General features: G+C 46.2%; 1 protein-coding gene across 1 annotated transcript in view; it reads left to right on the forward strand.

Moving 5' to 3' along the window:
• The window catches only part of REXO5 (RNA exonuclease 5), a gene marked incomplete at its 5' end in the record, with an annotated part of 28586 nt that extends 7414 nt beyond the window's left edge, over positions 1 to 21172 (forward strand). Inside the window, 16 exons of the mRNA XM_079953774.1 lie at positions 1085 to 1172; positions 3397 to 3504; positions 4646 to 4734; positions 5038 to 5153; positions 6188 to 6326; positions 7881 to 7975; positions 9106 to 9208; positions 11373 to 11482; positions 12290 to 12398; positions 13189 to 13299; positions 14380 to 14517; positions 14971 to 15063; positions 16043 to 16262; positions 16502 to 16710; positions 17887 to 17996; positions 20953 to 21172. Of these exons, the coding sequence (XP_079809900.1) occupies positions 1085 to 1172; positions 3397 to 3504; positions 4646 to 4734; positions 5038 to 5153; positions 6188 to 6326; positions 7881 to 7975; positions 9106 to 9208; positions 11373 to 11482; positions 12290 to 12398; positions 13189 to 13299; positions 14380 to 14517; positions 14971 to 15063; positions 16043 to 16262; positions 16502 to 16710; positions 17887 to 17996; positions 20953 to 21016 (1902 nt within the window). The 3' untranslated portion in view covers positions 21017 to 21172. The remainder of the gene's footprint in view (positions 1 to 1084; positions 1173 to 3396; positions 3505 to 4645; positions 4735 to 5037; positions 5154 to 6187; positions 6327 to 7880; positions 7976 to 9105; positions 9209 to 11372; positions 11483 to 12289; positions 12399 to 13188; positions 13300 to 14379; positions 14518 to 14970; positions 15064 to 16042; positions 16263 to 16501; positions 16711 to 17886; positions 17997 to 20952) is intronic.
• Between the last annotated feature and the right edge of the window lie 345 nt (positions 21173 to 21517).

The raw sequence follows: 21517 nt of genomic DNA on the forward strand, positions 1-21517 counted from the left end.
AAGGGGACTGGGCTTTGTTGGTGCCAGCAGCAACTCTTGAGTGGCCGCCATTTTAAGCAGCTCCTCTCCGGAGCCCTTTCACACGCTGCTCATTGTCCTGCCGCCAGCCCCTGCTGCTTGCAAGACACAGGTAAGTAGCCACCGGGGCTCGTGGTCCTCTTGCATCATTTCCCACCAAAATGTAGTCTGGCCCCCCCACAAGGTCTGAGGGACAGCGGACCGGCCCACTGCTGAAAAGTTTGTGACCCCTGCCCTAAGACCTCAAGCAGAAAAGAAAAATGTTTGTTTTTGTGGGATTGGCACATGGCTTCCATAGCAGCCCCTTAATTACTTGGCCTGACCTTTTGTTCAGTTGTGTATTTTGGCACCTTCTCTGTCCGAAGATTCGAGAACTTACGTAGCTGCTATTCATTCATGTTAAATTTATTTGTATGCAGGGTTTCTGGACCCGATCCAACACTAGGAGTCAGTGAAATGTATTTTTAATTACTGGGGTACCAAAAGAACAAAACAAAACCCCACCCAAGTTTTTCTTTTTCTTTTTGGTTTTGTTTAAGCTTCCCGGCTTTTCCAGCTGCCATACGTGTCTGCTTCGTTTGTTTTTAAAGTTATCTGCTGTTATTTCCCATGTCATTTTTAACTCTTTTTGAAGTGTGGTGTAATGGTTTGAGTATTGGACTGCAGCCTGGGAGGCCAGGATTCAAATCCCCACTCAGCCATGGAGCTCACTGGGTGACCGGGGGGGGGGGAGCAGTCCCTGCTTTTCTCAGCCTCTCCTACCTCACAGGGTTGTTGTGAGGATAAAATAGGGAGTGAGGAGAACAGTGCCACCACCGTGAGCTTCTTGAAGCAGAAGGCAGCCTCTAAATGTAATAAATAAATAAAGCTGTCTTTGTTGCACTTTATGCATTTCCTTGGGGTGTGTTTCGGAAGGCGTTAAATAAACAAGCAAATGGTGAAATTTGGAGTTGTGGAGAGTTACAGGTTCTCCATTCCTGGATACAAGAGAAATCTCGCTGTGATGCACATGTTTCTCTGCATTTTCAGTTCTTTGGTTTGCCATGTCCTCTGTGTCTTTCAACAGCGCTTCTCTCTGCCCCCGGCCTCTGATGACTTTATGAAAGAACTTTGCGGCTCGGGAATAAATGATGCTCCACAGACCAGCAGGCAAGGTATTTAGTATTTGTGTGTACAGTGGTACCTCTGCTTACATATGCTTCAGGTTACATACGCTTCAGGTTACAGACTCCGCTAACCCAGAAATAGTACCTCAGGTTAAGAACTTTGCTTCAGGATGAGAACAGAAATCGTGCTCTGGCGGCACGGCAGCAGCAGGAGGCCCCGTTAGCTAAAGGGGTGCTTCAGGTTAAGAACAGTTTCAGGTTAAGAACAGACCTCCAGAACGAATTAAGTACTTAACCTGAGGTACCACTGTTGGTTAAAATCCCTTGCTATTCCAGATTGGCATGTGTGGCTCTCCTGTGAATCTGACCTGGCATCAGTCAAACATGTGGTACAGCTCTGCCCAAATAGTTCAGTCCTGAAAACACAGCACTGGCTGTCAGCGAGTCTCTGGGCCAAATTCTTTAATTATAATTTTTTATTAGTTTTTTTTAACATATCATTTTCAACAGTAATTAAACATACTTTTACATCTTATTCAAATTTTTCACTTCCATCAATCCTGTCTGAAAATTTTCCAATCTAATCTCTCAGTATGCATTTCTTATCTTCCTTATTACATTTCAAACTCATAACCAATATCTCTATCTTTTTCTACTTTGTAACACTTCGCATATTTCTCCTTCCAAAACTTCTTGTAGTCCTACTAGCGTAATTTGTTGATTACAGTTGCTCTTCAAATAATTCAAATACTTCTTCCAATCTTCTGTAAATCTCTGGTCCCGCAGGTTTCAAATCCTTCCTGTCATTTTGTCCAATTCTGCATAGCCCATTAATTTCGTCTGCCATTCTTCTTTCGTCGGAATTTCTTCTTGTTTCCATTTCTGGGCTAACAATACTCTTGCCGCAGTTGTTGCGTATAAAAACAATTTAACATCTTGCCTATTAATGTCCTGACCTATAATACCAAGTGAAAATGCTTCTGGTTTTTAAAAAAAATGTATATTTCAACATCTTTTTCATCTCATTATATATCATTTCCCAGAAGTTCTTTACTTTTTTACATTCCCACCACATATGATAAAATGTCCCTTCTTTTTCTTTACATTTCCAACATTTATTATTTGTCTTATACATTTTAGCTAATTTCCCTGGTGTAATATACCATCTATACATCATTTTCATCATATTCTCTTTCAAAGCATAACAGGCTGTAAATTTTATCCTTTCATTCCACAACTTTTCCCATTCTTCAAGCGTCTCTGGGCCAAATTCAATCTGTTGGCACTTGCATATAAAAAGCCTTAAATGGCTTAGGCCCCACAGGAGCGACACGGGTTTCCTGCCTGCCAGAAACTAGCACCAACTGATGCCTGTGAGCCTGCCACAGATTCCCACCATACAGCTCAGGATTCCCTGCCATCAAATCGTAGAGTTGGAAGGGACCATGGGGGTCATCTAGCCCAACCCTCTGCAGTGCAGGAATATTTTCTCCAACGCGGGGACTGAACCCTTGACCCTGAGATTAAGAGTCTCCTGCCCTTAACGACAGAGCTACCCCAGAGCTGTCTCAGAGTGTGCAGTCGTAGGCCGCAGGAAGGAGAAGTAGAGAGGAGCCGGAAAATAAGGGTTTCCATCTGTGGTTGCTGGCTCCTCTACACCATCAGGGTTCATGCAAGGTGCCTAAAAGGCAGGAATTCAACAGGTGATGTATTCTGTCACTGCCTCTCCACCTGCATGAGACCCGCTTCTACTAGATCTTGAAGGCTTTCCTGTTTTTGTCCTCTGTTAAGAAAAAGATAAGTTGCCTTTTTTTTTTTTAGCAGCTCACACAAAAGCTGCACTTAATTTATTTTGGATTTTTTTAAAAAAAAAAAAACCCAACTACTTTAAATTAGAATTTTAATTAAGGCTGCAATTCTCAGCAGACCCGTTAGGATGAAATGTGCGTGACTTGACATTTGTTCAGTGTTGAGGACAGGGAGTATTAATACAATGTATGGAAATGCAAGTAGAACCCGAAACAAAAGCTGGCGGTATGGAGTGCTCCTGTTCGGAATGTCAGCCAGCCATGCTCTTTTCAGGGTACTCCATTCCATTCCCTCAGTTTTACACACACAAACGCCTGTCAATCAGCATTCTGTGTCCTATGAATCTCCTGGTCCTAATTGGGTTGTCTTGCAATTCCACCCCCCCCCCCCCCGGAGGTTTATATTCTGCAAACTGTCTGGCTCCCACAACCCTGATGACCCCTCCCTTTGTTCTGTATTTCAGTGACGCGGAAAGATCCCATAATTCAGAAATATGGAGAAGAGGCCCATGGGCTCTCCAGGTATGTCCTTACTGCAGAGGAGATGCGTCTCAATGATTACCCCTTGGAAGGTAAGCTCCTGTTATTGGGGAAAATGGAAATGCACATTTGTGATTACAGTTAATTTGCAGATTATTTGAAAAGTGGGGGAGTGCCGTGGTTCGGTGGTGGAGCACATGCACCGATTTCTACAAATTCTCTTAACTATTCAGTATCACCAATGGAATAAAATTAGGCAGGGTAGCTTGAGAAGGTGGTTCAGGTCAGATCCCATGACAAACCGTTGTTTATATGCTAGCTGCTGTTTAGAACCAATACTATTGTTAAAAAGTCTGCTTTTGTCGTCTGCCACCTCATCACTTACCGTTCTAGTCAGTCGTGTGGTGGCAAATTTAGAAGCGCAGAGTCCCTTCATGACAATCACAGCCACGCCTTCTCAAAGCCACGTCCCTTCTACGATCATACGATCATATTATAATTATTAAGTAATCATAATTAGGGATTCATTGCAACAATCATTGCAGATATCCTTGTGCTCCCTTTCAGCCAGATCTACCCTTTTCTGGGCATAAAGGTAAAGGTAAAAGGACGCCTGACCATTAGGTCCAGTCGTGACCGACTCTGGGGTTGCGGCGCTCATCTTGCTTTATTGGCCGAGGGAGCCGGCGTACCGCTTCCAGGTCATGTAGCCGGCATGACAAAGCCGCTTCTGGTGAACCAGAGCAGCGCATGGAAACGGCGTTTACCTTCTCGCCGGAGCAGTACCTATTTATCTACTTGCACTTTGGCGTGCTTTTGAACTGCTAGGTTGGCAGGAGCAGGGACCGAGCAACGGGAGCTCACCCCATTGTGGGGATTCGAACCGCCAACCTTCTGATCAGCACGTCCTAGGCTCTGTGGTTTAACCCACAGCGCCACCCGCGTCCAATAATTATTAAGTAATCATAATTAGGGATTCATTGCAACAATCATTGCAGATATCCTTGTGCTCCCTTTCAGCCAGATCTACCCTTTTCTGGTGGGCTTTGTTGGTGGGCAAATGATTTTCAGAGTACTCGGATATATTCCTTCAGACTGAGCTAAGTTTCATTTTCCTTGGCGTTCCATCGTACGTCACAGAACTTGCACACCGTTCTCTTGAAATGGAAGCGCCAACCACACTGGCTCTTGCCATGTCTTTTGGAGCTGAAATACCTCCGCTTCCTTCTCTAGGCCTCAGCAACTGCAGCCATTTTGTCCGCACCTGTTGTGATGGCCCAGCGACAGACAGCAGTCCCCTCTTTGGGCTGGACTGTGAAATGGTACGTTGGCGTGACACTCACTGACAAACAAAAGAAATGAGTGTTGTGCTTGTGTTATGTTTCCTTGCCGTATCTGAGGCTTAAACTGTGGGAGACCTTCAGCGTGAAACGTTGCCAGGTATTTCCTAAAAGCCTCCTCAGCAACTCTGAGTACTCGAACCAGCCCTGGTCAGGAGACCCCTTTGCTTGTGGGCTTGTACTTACGTGGCAGGGGTTTGGATGTTGTGGGGAGGAAAGCAAGGTCTCAGCCTGAGCCAGTCAAGACTTTTCTTGATGTTCTTTGCTTCTCAATGTTTTCCCCAGTGCCTCACCGATAAGGGATCTGAACTCACGCGAATCTCGGTGGTGGATGCCCGTGGTCGGTGCATTATGAATGAGCTGGTCAAGCCCAAGTTACCAATAAGAAATTACCTCACGAGGTACCCTTGTCACACATTTATTCTGTGGGGGAGAAGGGGCAGAAAACCACCAAGCCTAGGCACTGCAGGGGAGTGTGTGTGTGTGTATCCCATAAATTGAGAATTAATTGCTTCTGTTCAGGATACTCTCAGCTACCCTTTCCCCAGATGTTGCCGGACGACAGCTCCCACCATCTGGTCAGAGATGAGGGGAATTGTACTCCAACAACACCTGGGGACCCAAGGCTGGGAAAATCTAAGCCATTCCCCTCCAAATCCCTTTTCTGTTACCCTGCTCCCCCTTCTGTGTCCACTGAGCATTTTTCAGACTTGATGGAGCTGTTTGGCCGATCCTCCCCCTGCCCTTAGGGTTTTCTTTCAAGAAATGTTATACTTCTGCAAACCTACCCACCCACCCACCCACCCACACTGCGCTCATTCAGGGACCAGCTGAGATCTCCCTCTTCTGCCTTGGTAATGCAGATTTGGCCGTACAGTGGTACCTTGGGTTAAGTACTTAATTCGTTCCGGAGGTCCATACTTAACCTGAAACTGTTCTTAACCTGAAGCACCCTTTAGCAAATGGGGCCTCCTGCTGCTGCTGCGCCGCCGGAGCACAATTTCTGTTCTCATCCTGAAGCAAAGTTTTTAACCTGAAGCACTATTTCTGGGTTGGTGGAGTCTGTAACCTGAAGCGTATGTAACCTGAAGTGTATGTAACCCGAGGTACCACTGTATAAGTATTGGCACTCACGGGCTGATCATCAGAAATGACGTACCCTTTCTGGACAAACCTACATTTCCCTCCTTGGCTGTCTGAAGCAACACAGGCTGTTCTGTGACACCCCTTCTCCCTGCAAAGGCCAGGTCTGAGCTGTTCCACAGGGAAGGTGGGATTTGGCCAGGAAAAGGAAATTCGGGATGTTTCAAATCAGATTTTAAACGAAGAGGCCGGGCAAGATTCTGTGCCAAGGATTCCCACCAGAGCTTTGCCTTGGCTTGAAAATGCAGCGTTCCTTCAAGGGCTCTGACTACCCCTTCTCTTGTGTTTGAAGTTACTCTGGCATCACAGAAGAGCTGCTCCTTCCTGTCACGACAACCCTCGCCGACATCCAGGTCCGGTTGAAGAAGCTGCTGCCCTCTGATGCGGTTTTAGTGGGCCACTCTTTGAATTTTGACCTTCAAGCTCTAGAAGTGAGTCTGTGAGTCTCCTTTCCTTCAACAATTCTCACTCCTCTCAGGGCTTGGACCTCTTGCGTAAACTAAACTAAATCTGCACCTTAGAAACACAGGGAGCTATACTGAGTCAGGCTCTCTGTCCATCTAGCCGTCTAGGGGCTATTATCAAGGATTGTCATTAATACTAGGCGGTATGTGTGATCTTGATATATACCAATATGTCACGACGTCTGAAATAAGGATGGAGCTGCGTTAGAGGCATCGGCTGGCATCACGCATTTTACCCCACATTGTGATTTTTGCATAGTACACACAAACACAAATCATGATTCGCAATGTATTGCCAGGTCAAAAATTCTGAAACCAATATCGTGATGTGGACTTGAAACTGCATTTGAAAGATACATATTGCCCCTGGCTTCCGGTTCCAGTCTGCCTTTATGGAGGCAGCTCCCATGACAGCGGGAGACAGCTGGAGAAGGAAAAACAAGGATGATTAAGGGTAATTATCCTTGCAAGGATATATTACCCAGCTCTAGTTGTACATAACATAACAGCTATGTTCTGCCTCCATTGTTGGAGCCAGTTTGCCTCTGCATACCAGGTGCTAGGAGTTGCAGGCGGGCAGGGTGCTGTTTGTTTATGGCACAAAATTTATACACCACTTATCAGAATCGTAGAGTTGGAAGGGACCCCGAGGGTCATCTATTCCAACCCCCTGCAATGCAGGAATCTCAACTAAAACATCCAAGACAGATGGCCACCCAACCTCCGCTTAAAAATCTCTCAAGGGAGAAGAATCCATAACCTTCCGAGGGAGTCTGTTCCACTGTCGAACAGATCTTAACTGTTCAGAATCTTGGAAGCCATTGGTTGTAGAAAACCTCAGAAAAGCTTGCAGAAAGATAAAGCAGTAAAATCAAGGGGAAAAGTCACAACCACACTTTATAAAGAGTATAAAAGTTAAAATACTAAAACAGATTAGAATCACCTTAACTTTCTAAGCATCTTAAGTAGGATTTTCTGAACAAGAATGTTCTTAACAGGCGTCGGGAAAAGCACAGGAAAGGAACCTGTTTGATCTCAACAGGCAGGGAGTTCCAAAGTGCCGCCACACTAAAGGATCGAGTGGGACTCAGCTACATTTGTGAAGATAAAGCACTTTATATGTGTTATAACACTTTGACACCAGATGGCGCTGTGGAGTCCTGTTTTTCGCCAACAGGACTTCCCTGTATGAAGTTTACAACGTGTTTAACTGAATCACTTCTTGGATGTATCTAGATCCAGCCGTGGAGGAAGGTGATCTTGAGTCGTTGGCCTTGTGTCCTGCTTGCAGGCAGATTCCCACAGGCATCTGGTTGGCTGCTGTGAGAACAGGACGGTAGACAGGATGGGCTGCTGGCCTGATACAACAGGCCCTTCTTGTTCACTATTAGTATTTTCCAGTTTGCAGGCTGCAAATCCGGGCCAGTAGCAAAGGATCAAGTTTCCTAGCCTCATTTGCGACTTAAAAATGCCACCCTTTTTTGAGTCATGTATTCTAACACCCCTCTTCGCTTCTTCCAGATGGTGCATCCGAACATTATAGATACTTCTCTTCTTTTTGCCAGGAAGGGTGGCAAACGATTCAAGCTCAAATTCTTAGCAGAAGCAGTTTTAAGGTAAAGTATTTCCCCTGTCACTCATCTCCCCCAAGCTATAGAATCATAAAGTTGGAAAGGGACCGTGAGGCTCATCTAAGTCCAGCCCCCTGCAGTGCAGGAATCCTTTGGCCCAACATGAGGCTCGAACCCATGACCTTAAGATTAAGAGTCTCATGCTCTACCAACAGTTTAAGTTAGTGTAGAATAAGTGAAATGCTGAGCTGCTGAATCATGAAAGGCGATCCTTCTAAGCAGAGGATTTTGCAACTGAGTAAGGCTGGAATCCTATCAATGCTTATCTGGGCTCAATGGGGCTTGCTACGAGTATGCAGTTACTGGTATATAGGATCACACTCTGTGTATGTATGTATTTTATTTTATTATTTTATTTTATTGAATTGAATCACTCAGCCCGGACATTGAGGTCCAGCTCCGAGGGCCTTCTGGCAGTTCCCTCACTGTGAGAAGCGAAGTTACAGGGAACCAGGCAGAGGGCCTTCTCGGTGGTGGCACCTACCCTGTGAAACGCCCTCCCATCAGATGTCAAAGAAGTAAACCTCAGCCCTGAAAACCTACAGTGTTTTCAGACTGTAATTCCCAGCATCCCTGACCACCGGTCCTGCTAGCTAGGGATCATGGGAGTTGTAGGCCAGAAACATCTGTAGGGCCGAGGTGGAGGAAGCCTGGTTTAGGGCTTTAAAGGTCAGCACCAACACTTTGAATTGCGCTTGGAAACGTACTGGGAGCCAATGTACGTCTTTTAGGACCGGTGTTATATGGTCTTGGTGGCCATTCCCAGTCACCAGTCTACTCTGACTAACAGCAGCTCCCTGGGCAGCACCAGCCCTGCTCCAGAGATAGGCCAGGGATTGAACCCAAGACATTCTGCATACAGAGCACATGCTCTTATCACTGAGCTACAGCCCTTTCCCAACCTGTGAGGGGTCAGATTGTGCCAACTTCCACCCCAAGGTTTGGAAAACAGAGCAGATCCCGGAAATCATGAGGAGATTGTCTTTGCTCTCGGCCACAAAGGGGGATTCTTTTCATGAAAGAGCCATTCTGCAAGGCAGAGTGTGCTGTTACCACGGCCCTCACTGCATTGCAGCACTTAAACTTTCCACACATCTTGCTTTTCTCCTTTGCAGGAAGCAAATCCAGCGCACAGACGGAAGTGGCCACGATCCAACCGAAGATGCCAAGTGTGCCCTTGAACTGGCCCAGTATTTCATCAGCCAAGGACCCAGGAAGGTATGTGGGTTTGCATCTTTCACGCTTCTTTTCCTTCCTTCCTTCCTTCCTTCCTTCCTTCCTTCCTTCCTTCCTTCCTTCCCTCCTTCCTTTCTTTTGAAAAATATTTATCGGCAAAAGGATTGTATGCCTGCTGACAGGTTGAAAAGGTGTGTGGGGAGGGAGAAAATGCCAGGGAGCAACGAAAGAACAAACCCTAAATGTTTGGGATGCAATACGTCAAAGCGGGAGAGGAAAGTAAGGGCTTGCCTGCTTTGCCTTTGAAGTAAGTGGGATTTAATTCGTTAATTTGCATTGCCGGGGTTGGGCTAGATGACCCTTGGGGTCCCTACAGTTCTGTGGTTCTGATCAGGTGGGGTTTGAGTCTGACACTCTAGGGTAACTGCAAGCCCATTTTGACAAATTAGTCCTTTTCAAGCCCAAATAATCTACAGTCCTTGAGAACAGTTTTGGCGACAAACTCCTTTGTGGAATGTAACCAATTCCTCCAAATGCATCACTGACCCACGGAAAAGGTTTAGCTAGAGCAGCTGCTTTCTTGATGATGAAATCTTCACTCTGAACCATAACCAAATGTTATATATTCCCCCCCCCAAAAAAAATGCAAATAATATAAGAATAATACACACAGCAAATGCTGCAAATAGGACACTTCACTCAAATTACATTCCCTCACTCTGCAGCCAAAGCAGCCGAGCCACGACTTCCACGAAGCATATTTTATAATAGCTGTGAACCTGCTGCCTTGTGTGACTGATCATAATGAATAAAAACAGATGTTGCAAGTATGCAGATAGGTCAGGCTTGTCACCACAAGGTCCCAGAGCAAGTTACAGCACTGTGGAAATATTAAAATCAGTTAAAACGATCTGCGGTGAGAAAAAATCAGGCTGGGTCCAAAATCTGACTGCCTCTGCCCAATCTCAAAGACCAGGTTAAAGAGGGATGTCTTCAGCAGAGAACAAAAGCTCTGCAAGGTGTCAGGCAGACCTCTGTGGGGAGGGAAGGCCACATCTTAGGGCTGCCACAGAAAATGGCCTCTCTTGGGATATCCACCCCACAATGAACTACCAAGAGGGCCCCCTCAGCCTCTCTGAGGACCCAAGAAGGGCTATAGATGGGGAGCTCTGCTGATAAGATTTACAGACCCCCCCCAGAATATATGTGGTTAATTTGAGTTTAATCTGGAGAGTGCAAAGGAGAGCTGTCACTAAATCCTGGAGACAGGGAACCGTTCCCTCGCAGAGCCACTGGTGTGAAGGTCGCTCTGCAGGGTAAGAAGGCAACAAATCCCTGGCCCAAAGAGCTTACAGTCTCGAATGTGACCTCCTGAGGAGACAACAGAGGGAGAGGGAGGGTGAAGTATACGGGGGAAGGATAAGTGCTCAGTTTAGTTCGGAGTTCTTAGGCTTATTAGTCATACTACATGTTGTTGTTGTGTTTTGCAAATTTACAAACCACTTCACAACCTGAGGCCACCGAAGCGGTGTACATCGAGATAAAAATAAGATCAAACCCTTTTGGCAAACTCAAAAAAAATCATTTAAACCATTCCAACGAAACCTAAAAGCATCCTACAGATGTACAATTAATATTTCATAGATGACCCAGTCACACCTCAGGAAAAGCCTTCTTAAAACCATCACATATTCTGTAGGCACCTAAAGATAATGACTCCCCATGACGCCTGCCGAATTTCAGCTGGTAATTGAGTCCAGAGGCTTAGTTTCAGTAGGAAGTGAGGGATTTAATTTCTGCTCTGCCAGAAGGTTCCCATTTTGCCCACCAGCAGCGGCCTAAACTCTGGTATCTATCGCCACCTCCTCCCACACGGTGCCCTCCGCATTCTGTTGATTTTCCGCCCCCCGCCCCCCATCATCTCTGACCGTTTGCCCCACTGATTGGGGCTGGTGGGAGTTCAAAATGTTTAGAGGGTTCCAGAATGGGGGAAACGTGATCTAGTTGCAAGCCCCCTTTTCTTCATGGGTGCCAAGACCTCGCCCTGATTCTTAATATTGTACAGGCACATAATTTGCAAAGGAAATCTGCGCAAACGCTTCCACACACCCCTAGCAAAACACCCAGATCAGAAACCTGCAACTGTGACTGAACGCAGACTCTGGAAAGGGGAATGTCTGGTGAAATTATATTGGCTTCACACCAGGTAGCAGAGCTGAACCTGGAAGCAAGACAGCTAAAGCAAAGGGAGACGGGAGAGGCATGGAACGGTGCCCTGCCACAGCAAAAGAACGGGGTGAGGAAACCCAACCAATGGTAAATAACCTTTGTGCTGTTTTTAATTCTCCTTTTGGGGCAGCCCTTTGCCTGAGCGATGTGCGTATCTCAGCCTTCTGTAGCACCATCACTCCACTTAGACAAGTTATTATTGTGCCGGCAGAGTCTCTGGAAAGAATACTGTGCAGTTCAGCACATTGTCCGCATGATAATCCGCTTGCCTTCATCTAACGATCTGTGGTCTTGTCGCAATCGCCAGTTGTTGATTTTGCAAAAGGAGCTGGACCTGGAAACTCAACATTTTAGCACTCTTGACACAATTTAATCTGGAATTGCCAACCTTCGTTCACTCTATACAGGAAATCCAGATGGTATCAGCCTGCTGCATTTGGATTTTTCTGTGATGGCCCCATGTTTTTTCAGACCTTATTTGTTTTCACTGTTTTGTGATGCAGTGCTATTACATCACCGCCACCCCCTGTCCAGTGTGGACTCAAAAAGCACTATTGATGTTTTCCAGGGTGACTGTGTCTTTCGTTAGAAGTTTCCTTGTAGTTCCTACTTGCCTTTAATTAAATATTTCCTCCTTGCATTATGAAGCATAATAATATTGTCCAACTTACAAGGGGTTGTCCATTAAGGACTTTTGAGTGTCCTACAGAGCTATATAAATATTGAACATTATTATTATCTAACCAAAGTGAGTGGTCAGTTTTAAACATGGCAGTGGGTTTGTTTGTCTGCCTGTCTGTCTGTCTGTCTGTCTGTCTGTCTGTCTGTTTGTTTGTTTGTTTTAAATAGATTTTGCTTTCATTGTTGGTTTTTTTTTGTGTGTGTGTCTTATAGTCTTCTAGACATCTTGCACTCTGTTGGTCAAAAAACATTGCTTCTGGGACAACAGAATGAGGGAGCTTCCTACAATTGTCAAAATCAGACTGGCTCTCCTAATAAGCAAGTGAGTTATAAATATCCCTCCAGGCCTTGACATTTTCTCCTAGCTTAATATTCATTTTCCAAAGCTGAGAAACCCCACACACCTTGGTCCTTCCCAACAGAAGCGGGAAGGTAAACGACGTTTCCGTGTGCTGCTCTGGTTTTGCCAGAAGCGGCTTAGTCATGACCCGGAAAAACTGTCTGCGGACAACCATCGGATCCCTCGGCCAGTAAAGTGAGATGAGTGCTGCAACCCCAGAGTCGTTCACGACTGGACTTAACTGTCAGGGGTCCTTTACCTTTTTCTTTTTAACTGTAAGTGTATTTTGCGGACACAGCCTTTACCAACCTGCTGTCCTCCTGATGTTTTGGGCTCCTGTCAGTTTGAGCCAGGCTTCTCTCTCTGGCCTTCAGGACTCTCCACAGGCCACACCCCCTTTCTGCGGGCCACACCCCTCAATGGCTGTGCTTCACACCCTTCTTGAGAGTTTTTGCTTGGCTGGGAATGTGTCCTTGGAACTCTGATAATGCCTCTTCCTTATCCAGAGGAAGGGTGTGTGAGCCTGTGTAGCAGCTACGTAGCTTACTGTACAAAGGTATTTGCATCCATTGCTCTGCCCATGTTTGCATCTGCCCCCCCCCCACTGTTATGTGACCCTCGGGTGGTTTCCCATAAAGGAATACAGCAGTCCTGAAGCTGAAAAGGTTTCCCTGCCCCAGATATTCGTTTTCCATGCAGTCAGGTTTTCACTTTTATGGACCCTGCAGCCCATGACTCCAAATGTCTCCTACGCAACTTTCTCTCTGTTTAGGTACTCCAGAGAGCCCTAGAAGAGATTCCCAGGTCCTCCTTCAGTGTAATTCAGTTTGCTTTGGATGCTCAGCATGCCACACCCAACCAGGTTTCAGAAACAGTTTCCAAGGTAAACAGCACTTCCCTATGTCCTTCCACAGGGGTGGCCAAAGCAAGACCCAAAGCAGGTGTGGGGAACCTTTATTATTATTATTCAACAACTACCAGACTTTTAGAAGACATCTGAAGGCAGCCCTGTTTAGGGAAGCTTTTAATGTTTGATGTATTACGGTATTTTAATTTTTTGCTGGAAGCCGCCCAGAGTGGCTGGGGAAGCCCAGCCAGATGGGCGGGGTATAAATAAATTATTATTATTATTATTATTATTATTATTATTATTATTATTATTATTATTACTACTACTTCCAGATGTTGCTGAACTACAGCTCCCATCCATGCCAACAAGCAAGGCCAGAGGTGATGGGAGTTGTAGTTCAGTGACATCCAAAGGGCCAAAGGTCCCCCAAAATCTGATTGACAGGAAGCTCTCAGGATGATTTGCTATTGGTTGGTGATGCTTTCTGAGTCCCAATTTTGATTTGATTGTGTGTTTTTAACAGTAGCAACAACAAAATATTCTCCTCTCCCTAAATTAGGCTGCTGAGAAGAATAACTTTTTTGTGGGGTGCATAAAACCAGGAGTGGATTTGTGGGTGGCCGTTCTGTGAAATCCTGCCTTGAGTGAGCAGTCCTGAACCAGTGGGAGGGTGAATGACTCAGCAAGTCATGCACTCAACCTGGCTGTGTTGCTATGGTAACCCAATGCACCTGGCAGCCTTATCTCAAGAGCATCCAGACATGGAAAATGTGCTCCTCAAAACACGAGCCCAAGCACTGTGTAATTTAGCCCATTATTCACATTACACCAACAGAACATATTGCCTTGTCCTCCATGATTTTGTCTAATCCTCTTTCAAACTATCCATGTTTGGGGCCACCACTGCCTCCTGTGGCAGCGAGTTCCATAGTTTAACTGTGTGGAGAAATGCTTCCTTTATCTGCCCAGAATCTTCTCCCAAAGCCTTATGGTTTGAGGTGGGGAGCAAGTTACTTAAAAAAAGAAGATCCTGGGGGTCCAAAATGCAACCAGCCTTGTTCTGGAACAGAAGTGAAAAACTAATTTTGTTTTTAAACCCTCCTCTTATCACAGATGAGGACCAGGCTGGCCAACATGCTGACACTCTATGCAGGCCCCTTTGCCAAAGACTTCTGCCTGAAGTCTCTGAAGAGAACCTTCAAGAAATACGGCCATGTTCTGTCAATAAGGGCCATCACAGAAACATTTGAGGTAAATAAACAAAAGGAATTCTGCTAGGATGAGGGAGGCAGCACATGTATTCCTTCTAGTTACACCTCTTGTTGTTTTTTTACTTTTATGATTTTATTTTCAAAGACCTTGTACTGAATTCATATTATTCTTTATTCTCAATGTTTGCCCATTTCTCATTTGCATTTTCTGTTTTATAAAATATTTTTTTAAAAAAGAAGCACCTGTGTTGGGGGCTCTTGTAGTGGAAAAATGGGATACAGGTTTTCTAAACACAGTTGTCCGCTGCTGGCTTCATATCATGGTTTGCAAATGTGGCTGAAACCACAGTTGGGACTCACAGGAAACTATGGTTTAATGAGCCAGGCACGTGAGGGGGTAGGCAGCCACATGGCTTGTTCTGAGGTTGGTAAAACCATGGTTTATTGACCTATGACCTGGGCTGATCTGTTGCAATATTCTCTTTTTCTAAAGCCCCACGTCTGTATCCAGTATGAAGTGCTTGAGGCTGCCCAGCTTGCCCTGGAGAGTCTCAATGGCGCAGAAGTAGCAGGATCCTCAATCAAGGTAAGCTCGTATCTTGCCCCTGCATTCATGGCAGTGTTGGGCGGAGAGCAGCGGTGGGGAGACACAGCAACATCTTGTCTTCCCCCATCGTAAGTCTCCGAACTCTCCAGTACTTTGCTTCGGATATAAATTGGCTCCCATCATCATCATCAAACCTTTTCTTGGCATCACATAAAGGTAAAGGTAAAGGTACCCCTGCCCGTACGGGCCAGTCTTGACAGACTCTGGGGTTGTGCGCCCATCTCACTTAAGAGGCCAGGGGCCAGCGCTGTCCGGAGACACTTCCGGGTCACGTGGCCAGCGTGACATCGCTGCTCTGGCGAGCCAGAGCCGCACACGGAAACGCCGTTTACCTTCCCGCTGGTAAGCGGTCCCTATTTATCTACTTGCACCCGGAGGTGCTTTCGAACTGCTAGGTTGGCAGGCGCTGGGACCGAGCAGCGGGAGCGCACCCCGCCGCAGGGATTCGAACCGCCGACCTTTCGATCGGCAAGCCCTAGGCGCTGAGGCTTTAACCCACAGCGCCACCTGCGTCCCTGGCATCACATACAAACATCCAAAACAAATCAATACAGAATTACCACTTCCCCAGTGGCACAAAACATTTGCTAAAAGAAAGGAGGCAGAGCAGTCTATTGTCACATCTCTAGGTCTCCAGGGAGATCAGACGTCTGCAGTGTATTTCAATGACAAAAAACCATGTTAAGCAAAACATTTCCATAGTAGACCTGCATGAAGCCACTCTCCTGCGGCGCGTACAAATTGCCTCCAGGTGATCAGGCTGCGAAAGAAGGTGTGTGTCGGGGGGGGGGGAATCCACCCTCTGCTCTGACCTGCATCTTCCAAATTCCTCTAAAGCATTTCATGCCCATTGGAAGCCCACCAGCCCCTTAAGTAATGCCCTCATTCACACAGGATAGAAGGCCTCTGGACTGCAGGGTGCCAGGTGATGGTCTGTTTTTCCTCTGGTGCCTTTCAGCTTCAGAGACCCGTCACTGAGGAAACACTCGATTCTGAGGTGCTGGTGAAGGAGCTGGAAAGAGATGCAGACAATGAAGGCGTCCTTTATCTGGCAGGATTGGGGAAAGCCCAGAGCGAGGCAGGCTTGTGGGAGAAGCTGGGTTATTTGAAAGACCTAAATGCAGTTTTCCTGCCAAGGGATCCCAGAACCAGAAAACAGAGGAATTACTGCTTTCTCAGTAAGTACGGCACCTGAGGAACTGGATTCTAGGCGTAATAATAATAATAATAATAATAATAATAATAATAATAAATAATTTTATTATTTATATGCTATCTATTCCTGCACTTTCTTGGATGAGGGGAGACAGGCTTTTGAGCAAACAAACACCATCCTGGGAATCTCCCCCAGTTAATCTTTGTTATTTGTCCTGGCTGAGGAAATAGCACTCAATTGATTTTTTTGTGTGTGTTTTAGAATTCCACACACCAGAAAGCGCCACCCATGCTCTCAAAGCCATAAGGGAACGGACAGCCAGAGGCAGCAAAATGCAGAGCAGGAGGGCTCTCACACCCGCACATCTCCACAAATGGTTTCGTCACGTGAATCAAAATGGCGGGAAGCTCCTTGCTCCACAGCCACCCCTTGAAGCTCACTTCCTGGAAAAGGAGCGGCCCTTTGCTTTGGTGAGCTTTTTGCCTTGCTCTCAACGTGTCGCAGAGCTTGGGACAAAGGTTACCTCTTTGGTACCTTCCTGAGCTTGCAGCTTTGATAACGGACTCTGCCAGTGGAGTGTTCTTGATGACTGGTCTAGAAACTTCATTTGGTGTTGGAGGATATAATCCGAACCATCTGCGCCAGCTTCCTGTTATTTTGCGTTCATGCGTTACTCATAACCTTGAAACAATGTGTACTAGAGGTGGCAAACTCACGGTTGGTATGCCAACCCCATCCACTGACATCTTCCTGCACTGGGGTGGGAGGAGAGGACAGAGCAGGGCTTGATGGGAAGCAGCGGTGACAAACCTGTGGCCCACAAGCCTATCAGGCCTCAAGCCTACAAACCACACCCTCCTTTCCATCACCTGACATCGTAGGATGGTCAGCTGTCCAACAGACAGCCCTGCAGGGCTGCTTGTTCATTTCAGCACCTCATTCAGTGCAGAATTATATTTGGAAAGGCAGAGTTGGGAGAGGAATCTAAAGGAGAATGTCTTCCTTTTTGGCCAGGACTTGAAATCAAGACATGACTGCAAAGGAAGAATCGGGAGTGAACTTGAATCAGCTGAGATCAAAGTTGTGTGTGTGTGTGTGTGTGTGTGATTTTTGTATGCACAAATGTCCACTGTTGGAGGCAATGTACAGTTGAATACCAGTGACTGTGAATTGCAAGTGGGGAGAAGGGTGTTGTGCTCAAGTTGCGCTTGCAAGCTTCCTTTGGGCTTCTGGTTCGACACTGGGAGATCAGAGTGCTGCACTAGCTGTCCCGATCCTGTAGGGAGCTTCTTAATGTTCTGCCCATATGTGTGGGTGAAGGTGCAAGAGTTGGGGCACAGGGGGACTGTGCCAATTTTGGCAACACCCACTTTTGTTTGCAGTCCTCAGAGAGATGACCAACATCATTTGTGGTCCTTGGGCCAAAAAAGAGAAACAAAAAAGCCATCCCTAACTTAAATGCCCACAAAGCACTTAAATAATCAGTTTGTCATGGGTTCTTCTTTAGTTGCAAATTTAAAGTACTGGGGACTCTACTACCAATGCTCTTTTGCCCACCGTGCAATAACTTTCTGTTGCCCTTTCCAGTGTCATTGTGGTTATTGGGTTTTTGCTTTAAGGACAGCCTTTGTGTTATTTCTACACAGGAAGAAGATTTAAAGAAAGCCATGAAGACATTAGACTGTAGAATCAAACAGCTGCATCGGTGCTTGCCGAACCACACGCTCTGTGTTGTTTTGTTACCAGGCACAAACAGGTAAAAAACTTTGCAATTGCGTTGTGGGGTTTTTTTTCTGCTTTCACAGAATTCTAATGTTGAAAAGCAAGCTCATTATCTAGAGCACTGTCCTTCAACCTTGGGTCCCGCAGATGTTCTTGAACTTCAAGTCCCATCATCCCCGACCATTGGCTAAGTGCCTGAGGATAATGGGTTTTGAAGTCTTAACAACATCTGGGGACCTAAAGTTGAAGAACACGGGTATAGAACAGGTGTTCCCAAGCTGTACTCCACGGACCACCAGTGATCTTCATGCTTCATTCAGGCGGTCCACAGGATTGTCTGCAGTAAGTATTTGTAGCAATTTTCAATTGCCTTTTTATGTTTTTCTTCTGTGGAATGCAAATTGCAGCACAATGAAATACAATGTAAGAAAATAAAAGAAGCAAAAAAAGGCAATTAAAAATCATACAGCATCTAGCACGTTGCAGTTGCTACAATAGGCATGAAAATCATTAAGTGGTCCTCGAAAGACCATTGCAGGGCGTTGGACTAGATGACCTTTGATATTCCTTCAAACCCTACCATTCTGTAGGCCTTGACAAGGTGGGGGGGGGGGTTGAATCCCCCTGAAGAATAAACCAGGACATGAAAAGGGGTGCGAATGGGACAGGCTATGGTGAATAAAAGCAGAAATTTATTTATTTGAAAAAAAAATTATTAAGAAAAACAGGAATTTTTAGTCTGTGCCATTTAGATAAAATGTACTAAATCATTGGGTTGGAAAAGCAAACCCTCATCATATTCAAACCAAATATCTCCCCGCCCCTCGCACAAATTTCTTATCTCCACTTCCTCTCCCCAGCCTGGATGGGTGACCTGCTTTCATGATAAAAAAATTCCTTCCAGTAGCACCTTAGAGACCAACTAAGTTTGTTATTGGTATGAGCTTTTGTGTGCATGCACACTTCTTCAGATTTCATGAATGAGCCAGTAGCCATAGAGGACAGTCAAAAATTTGCACAGAGCACTAAGGTTCCAGTCCACAGGGCCTTAGGGGTGGCCTGAATGAATGTGGGAAGGGAAATTCCTCAGTTAGCTTGATGGGAACAAGAAGCCCTTAAAACTGACCGCAGTCCTACCGTCTCAAGCTGGTTGGAGTCTTCCGGTCCCGCTCTCAAAATATCAGTTGCTGCTTTATGGCTTTTCAGTTATCTCCTCCATGCAAGTGTTACATGGCTTTGGGCTCCTGTTATTATTTTTCAGGGGCTTAAAAGAAAGGCAGCCGAGCACCCTAGAGGCTAGACCGGCTTGGCCGTTCTTCAGTTCACTGGGGTGTGGGGAGGAGGGGGGTTTCTTGCTGCTGCTACAGTTTTCTCGCTTGTTTGCAATAATTCTTTTAATGTGCTATATCAGTAGCTATAGATCTTTCCCCCAGCCCCCACCTCACGCAGCTCTCTTTCCTGAGCTCCGCATGCAACACCACATTAGCTTAATCAGCCCCAGGGGAGGTCTGAATGCAGGGATGAGCCCTTGCAGGCCTTTTAAAATTCACTCTGCCTCCATCCTTTGATCCTAAACCCTCGCTGCTGATTATTTGAAGCCGGGGGGGGGGGGGGGGAGGGAAGTGTTAGATGCTTCCCAAGTAAGTCATTTTTTTGCTCCTGATAAGCCTGGGGTCACACACAGGAATTGATTCATGCCTGTATTTTCCTGCTCTTTGTTAACTATTGAAAGCTTGCCAGTGTACCGTATTCCTTTTTCTTTTTCTTTTTTGCACCACAGTACATAGCGCAAGTGGATGCGGGTGGCGCTGTGGGTTAAACCACAGAGCCTAGGGCCTGCCGATCAGAAGGTCTACATTGTTTTATTTTTACTATATTCCTAAGATCCACCAACCAGAGGAGCATAAGAATGCTGCACCAAGAAATTGGTTTTAATGCCCAAGCTGAACCAAGTGCAATAGTCCTTCCACACAAAACTTTCCTCCTGGTCACCCCTTCCAAGATTTCTCACCAAGCTCCAACAATTTGACATAAAGGTGTGAAAAGCTGCCTACATGCTTCTGGGGATGTTATAGGCAGGGCATGCTTAAACAGGGATCCAGAGAATCTGCCCTGAGGGTCAGGATGGCGTAGTGGTTATAGTGTTGGACTAAGACCTGGGAGAGAGACACGGGTGGCACTGTGGGTTAAACCACTGAGCCTCTTGGGCTTGCAGATCAGAAGGTCGGTGGTTCGAATCCCCGTGACAGAGTGAACTCCCGTTGCTCTATCCCTGCTCCTGCCAACCTAGCAGTTCGAAAGCAAACAAAGTGTAAGTAGGTAAATAGGGACCGCTCCGGCGGGAAGGTAAACGGTGTTTCCGTGCGCTGCTCTGGTTCGCCAGAAGCGGCTTAGTCATGCTGGCCGCATGACCCGGAAGCTGTACGCCGGCTCCCTCAGCCAATAAAGTGAGATGAGCACCGCAACCCCAGAGTCGGTCACGACTGGACCTAATGGTCAGGGATCCCTTTACCTTTTAAGACCTGGGAGACCAGGGTTCAAATCCCCGCTCAACCATGAAGCCGACTACGTGGCCATAGAATTGTAGAGTTGGAAGGGACCACAATGGTCATCTAGTCCAAACCGTCTGCAATGCAGGAATCTTCTACCCAACATGGGGCTCAAACCCAGGACCCTGAGATTAAGAGTCTCGTGTTCCACTGACTAAGCAACTAAGGCCCGGTCGCTTTTCTCTCAGCCAAATCTTAACTCGCAAGGTTTATGATAGGATAAAACGAGGGATCACATGCGCCAGCTTGAGCTCCTTGGAGGGAAGGCGGAATATAATTATAATAATAAATTAATGACTAAATAAAGACCTTCTGCCCACAAAGGGCATCTTGTTCAGCTTTCCGTTTGCCTGCAAAAAGCAGAGTTTACACAGCTCTCCGCCGTTCAGCACTGTGTCCCTGGAAGGAAAGTAACGCTGGTTCCTGTCGCTTGCTTTGCAGAGGCTCCGAATCGTTCCAGGGCTTCGGCCTGCTGGGAATCAAAGGAGAAAAGTCCTCCTCCTGAGGTTCCCGTTCGCCTTCACAGCTTTTAACGCCCTGGTTTTGCGAAAAGCTCTAGTGATTTCATTTAGGCCCTGCATCCCAAACACCAGCAAGTCCCCCCCTCCCAATTCCTTCAATGTTTTAAATATTAAAATCAGTCAAGTCAAATATGAAAGAAGCTGATCCAGTTATTAATTCAGTAAGCTGGGTTCCCCCTCCACTCCACCTTCACTTAACCTCTGCTAACTGCTAACCAAATGTTTAGGTGGGGGGAAAGAGCATGGAAGAAGCTAACTGGGTCTGGGTTTGGTGGAGCTGAGTGAAAATGGATCCACAAAATTCTCTCATCTTGTTTTCGGGTGGTATGGGTTGGTGTTTCACATAATATTCTCCAGGGCAAGAGAATTCTCCAGTACTTTGGGAAGAGGGTCAGAAATGAGACTTTCAAAGAAAACTTCCATTCTGAGAAATTTCCACTCTGTTAATACTGAATAAAGCTATGTTAAGAGCCAACACATGGGTG

This window comes from Podarcis cretensis, assembly GCF_951804945.1.
Source record: "Podarcis cretensis genome assembly, chromosome: 14".
NCBI lineage: Eukaryota > Metazoa > Chordata > Lepidosauria > Squamata > Lacertidae > Podarcis > Podarcis cretensis.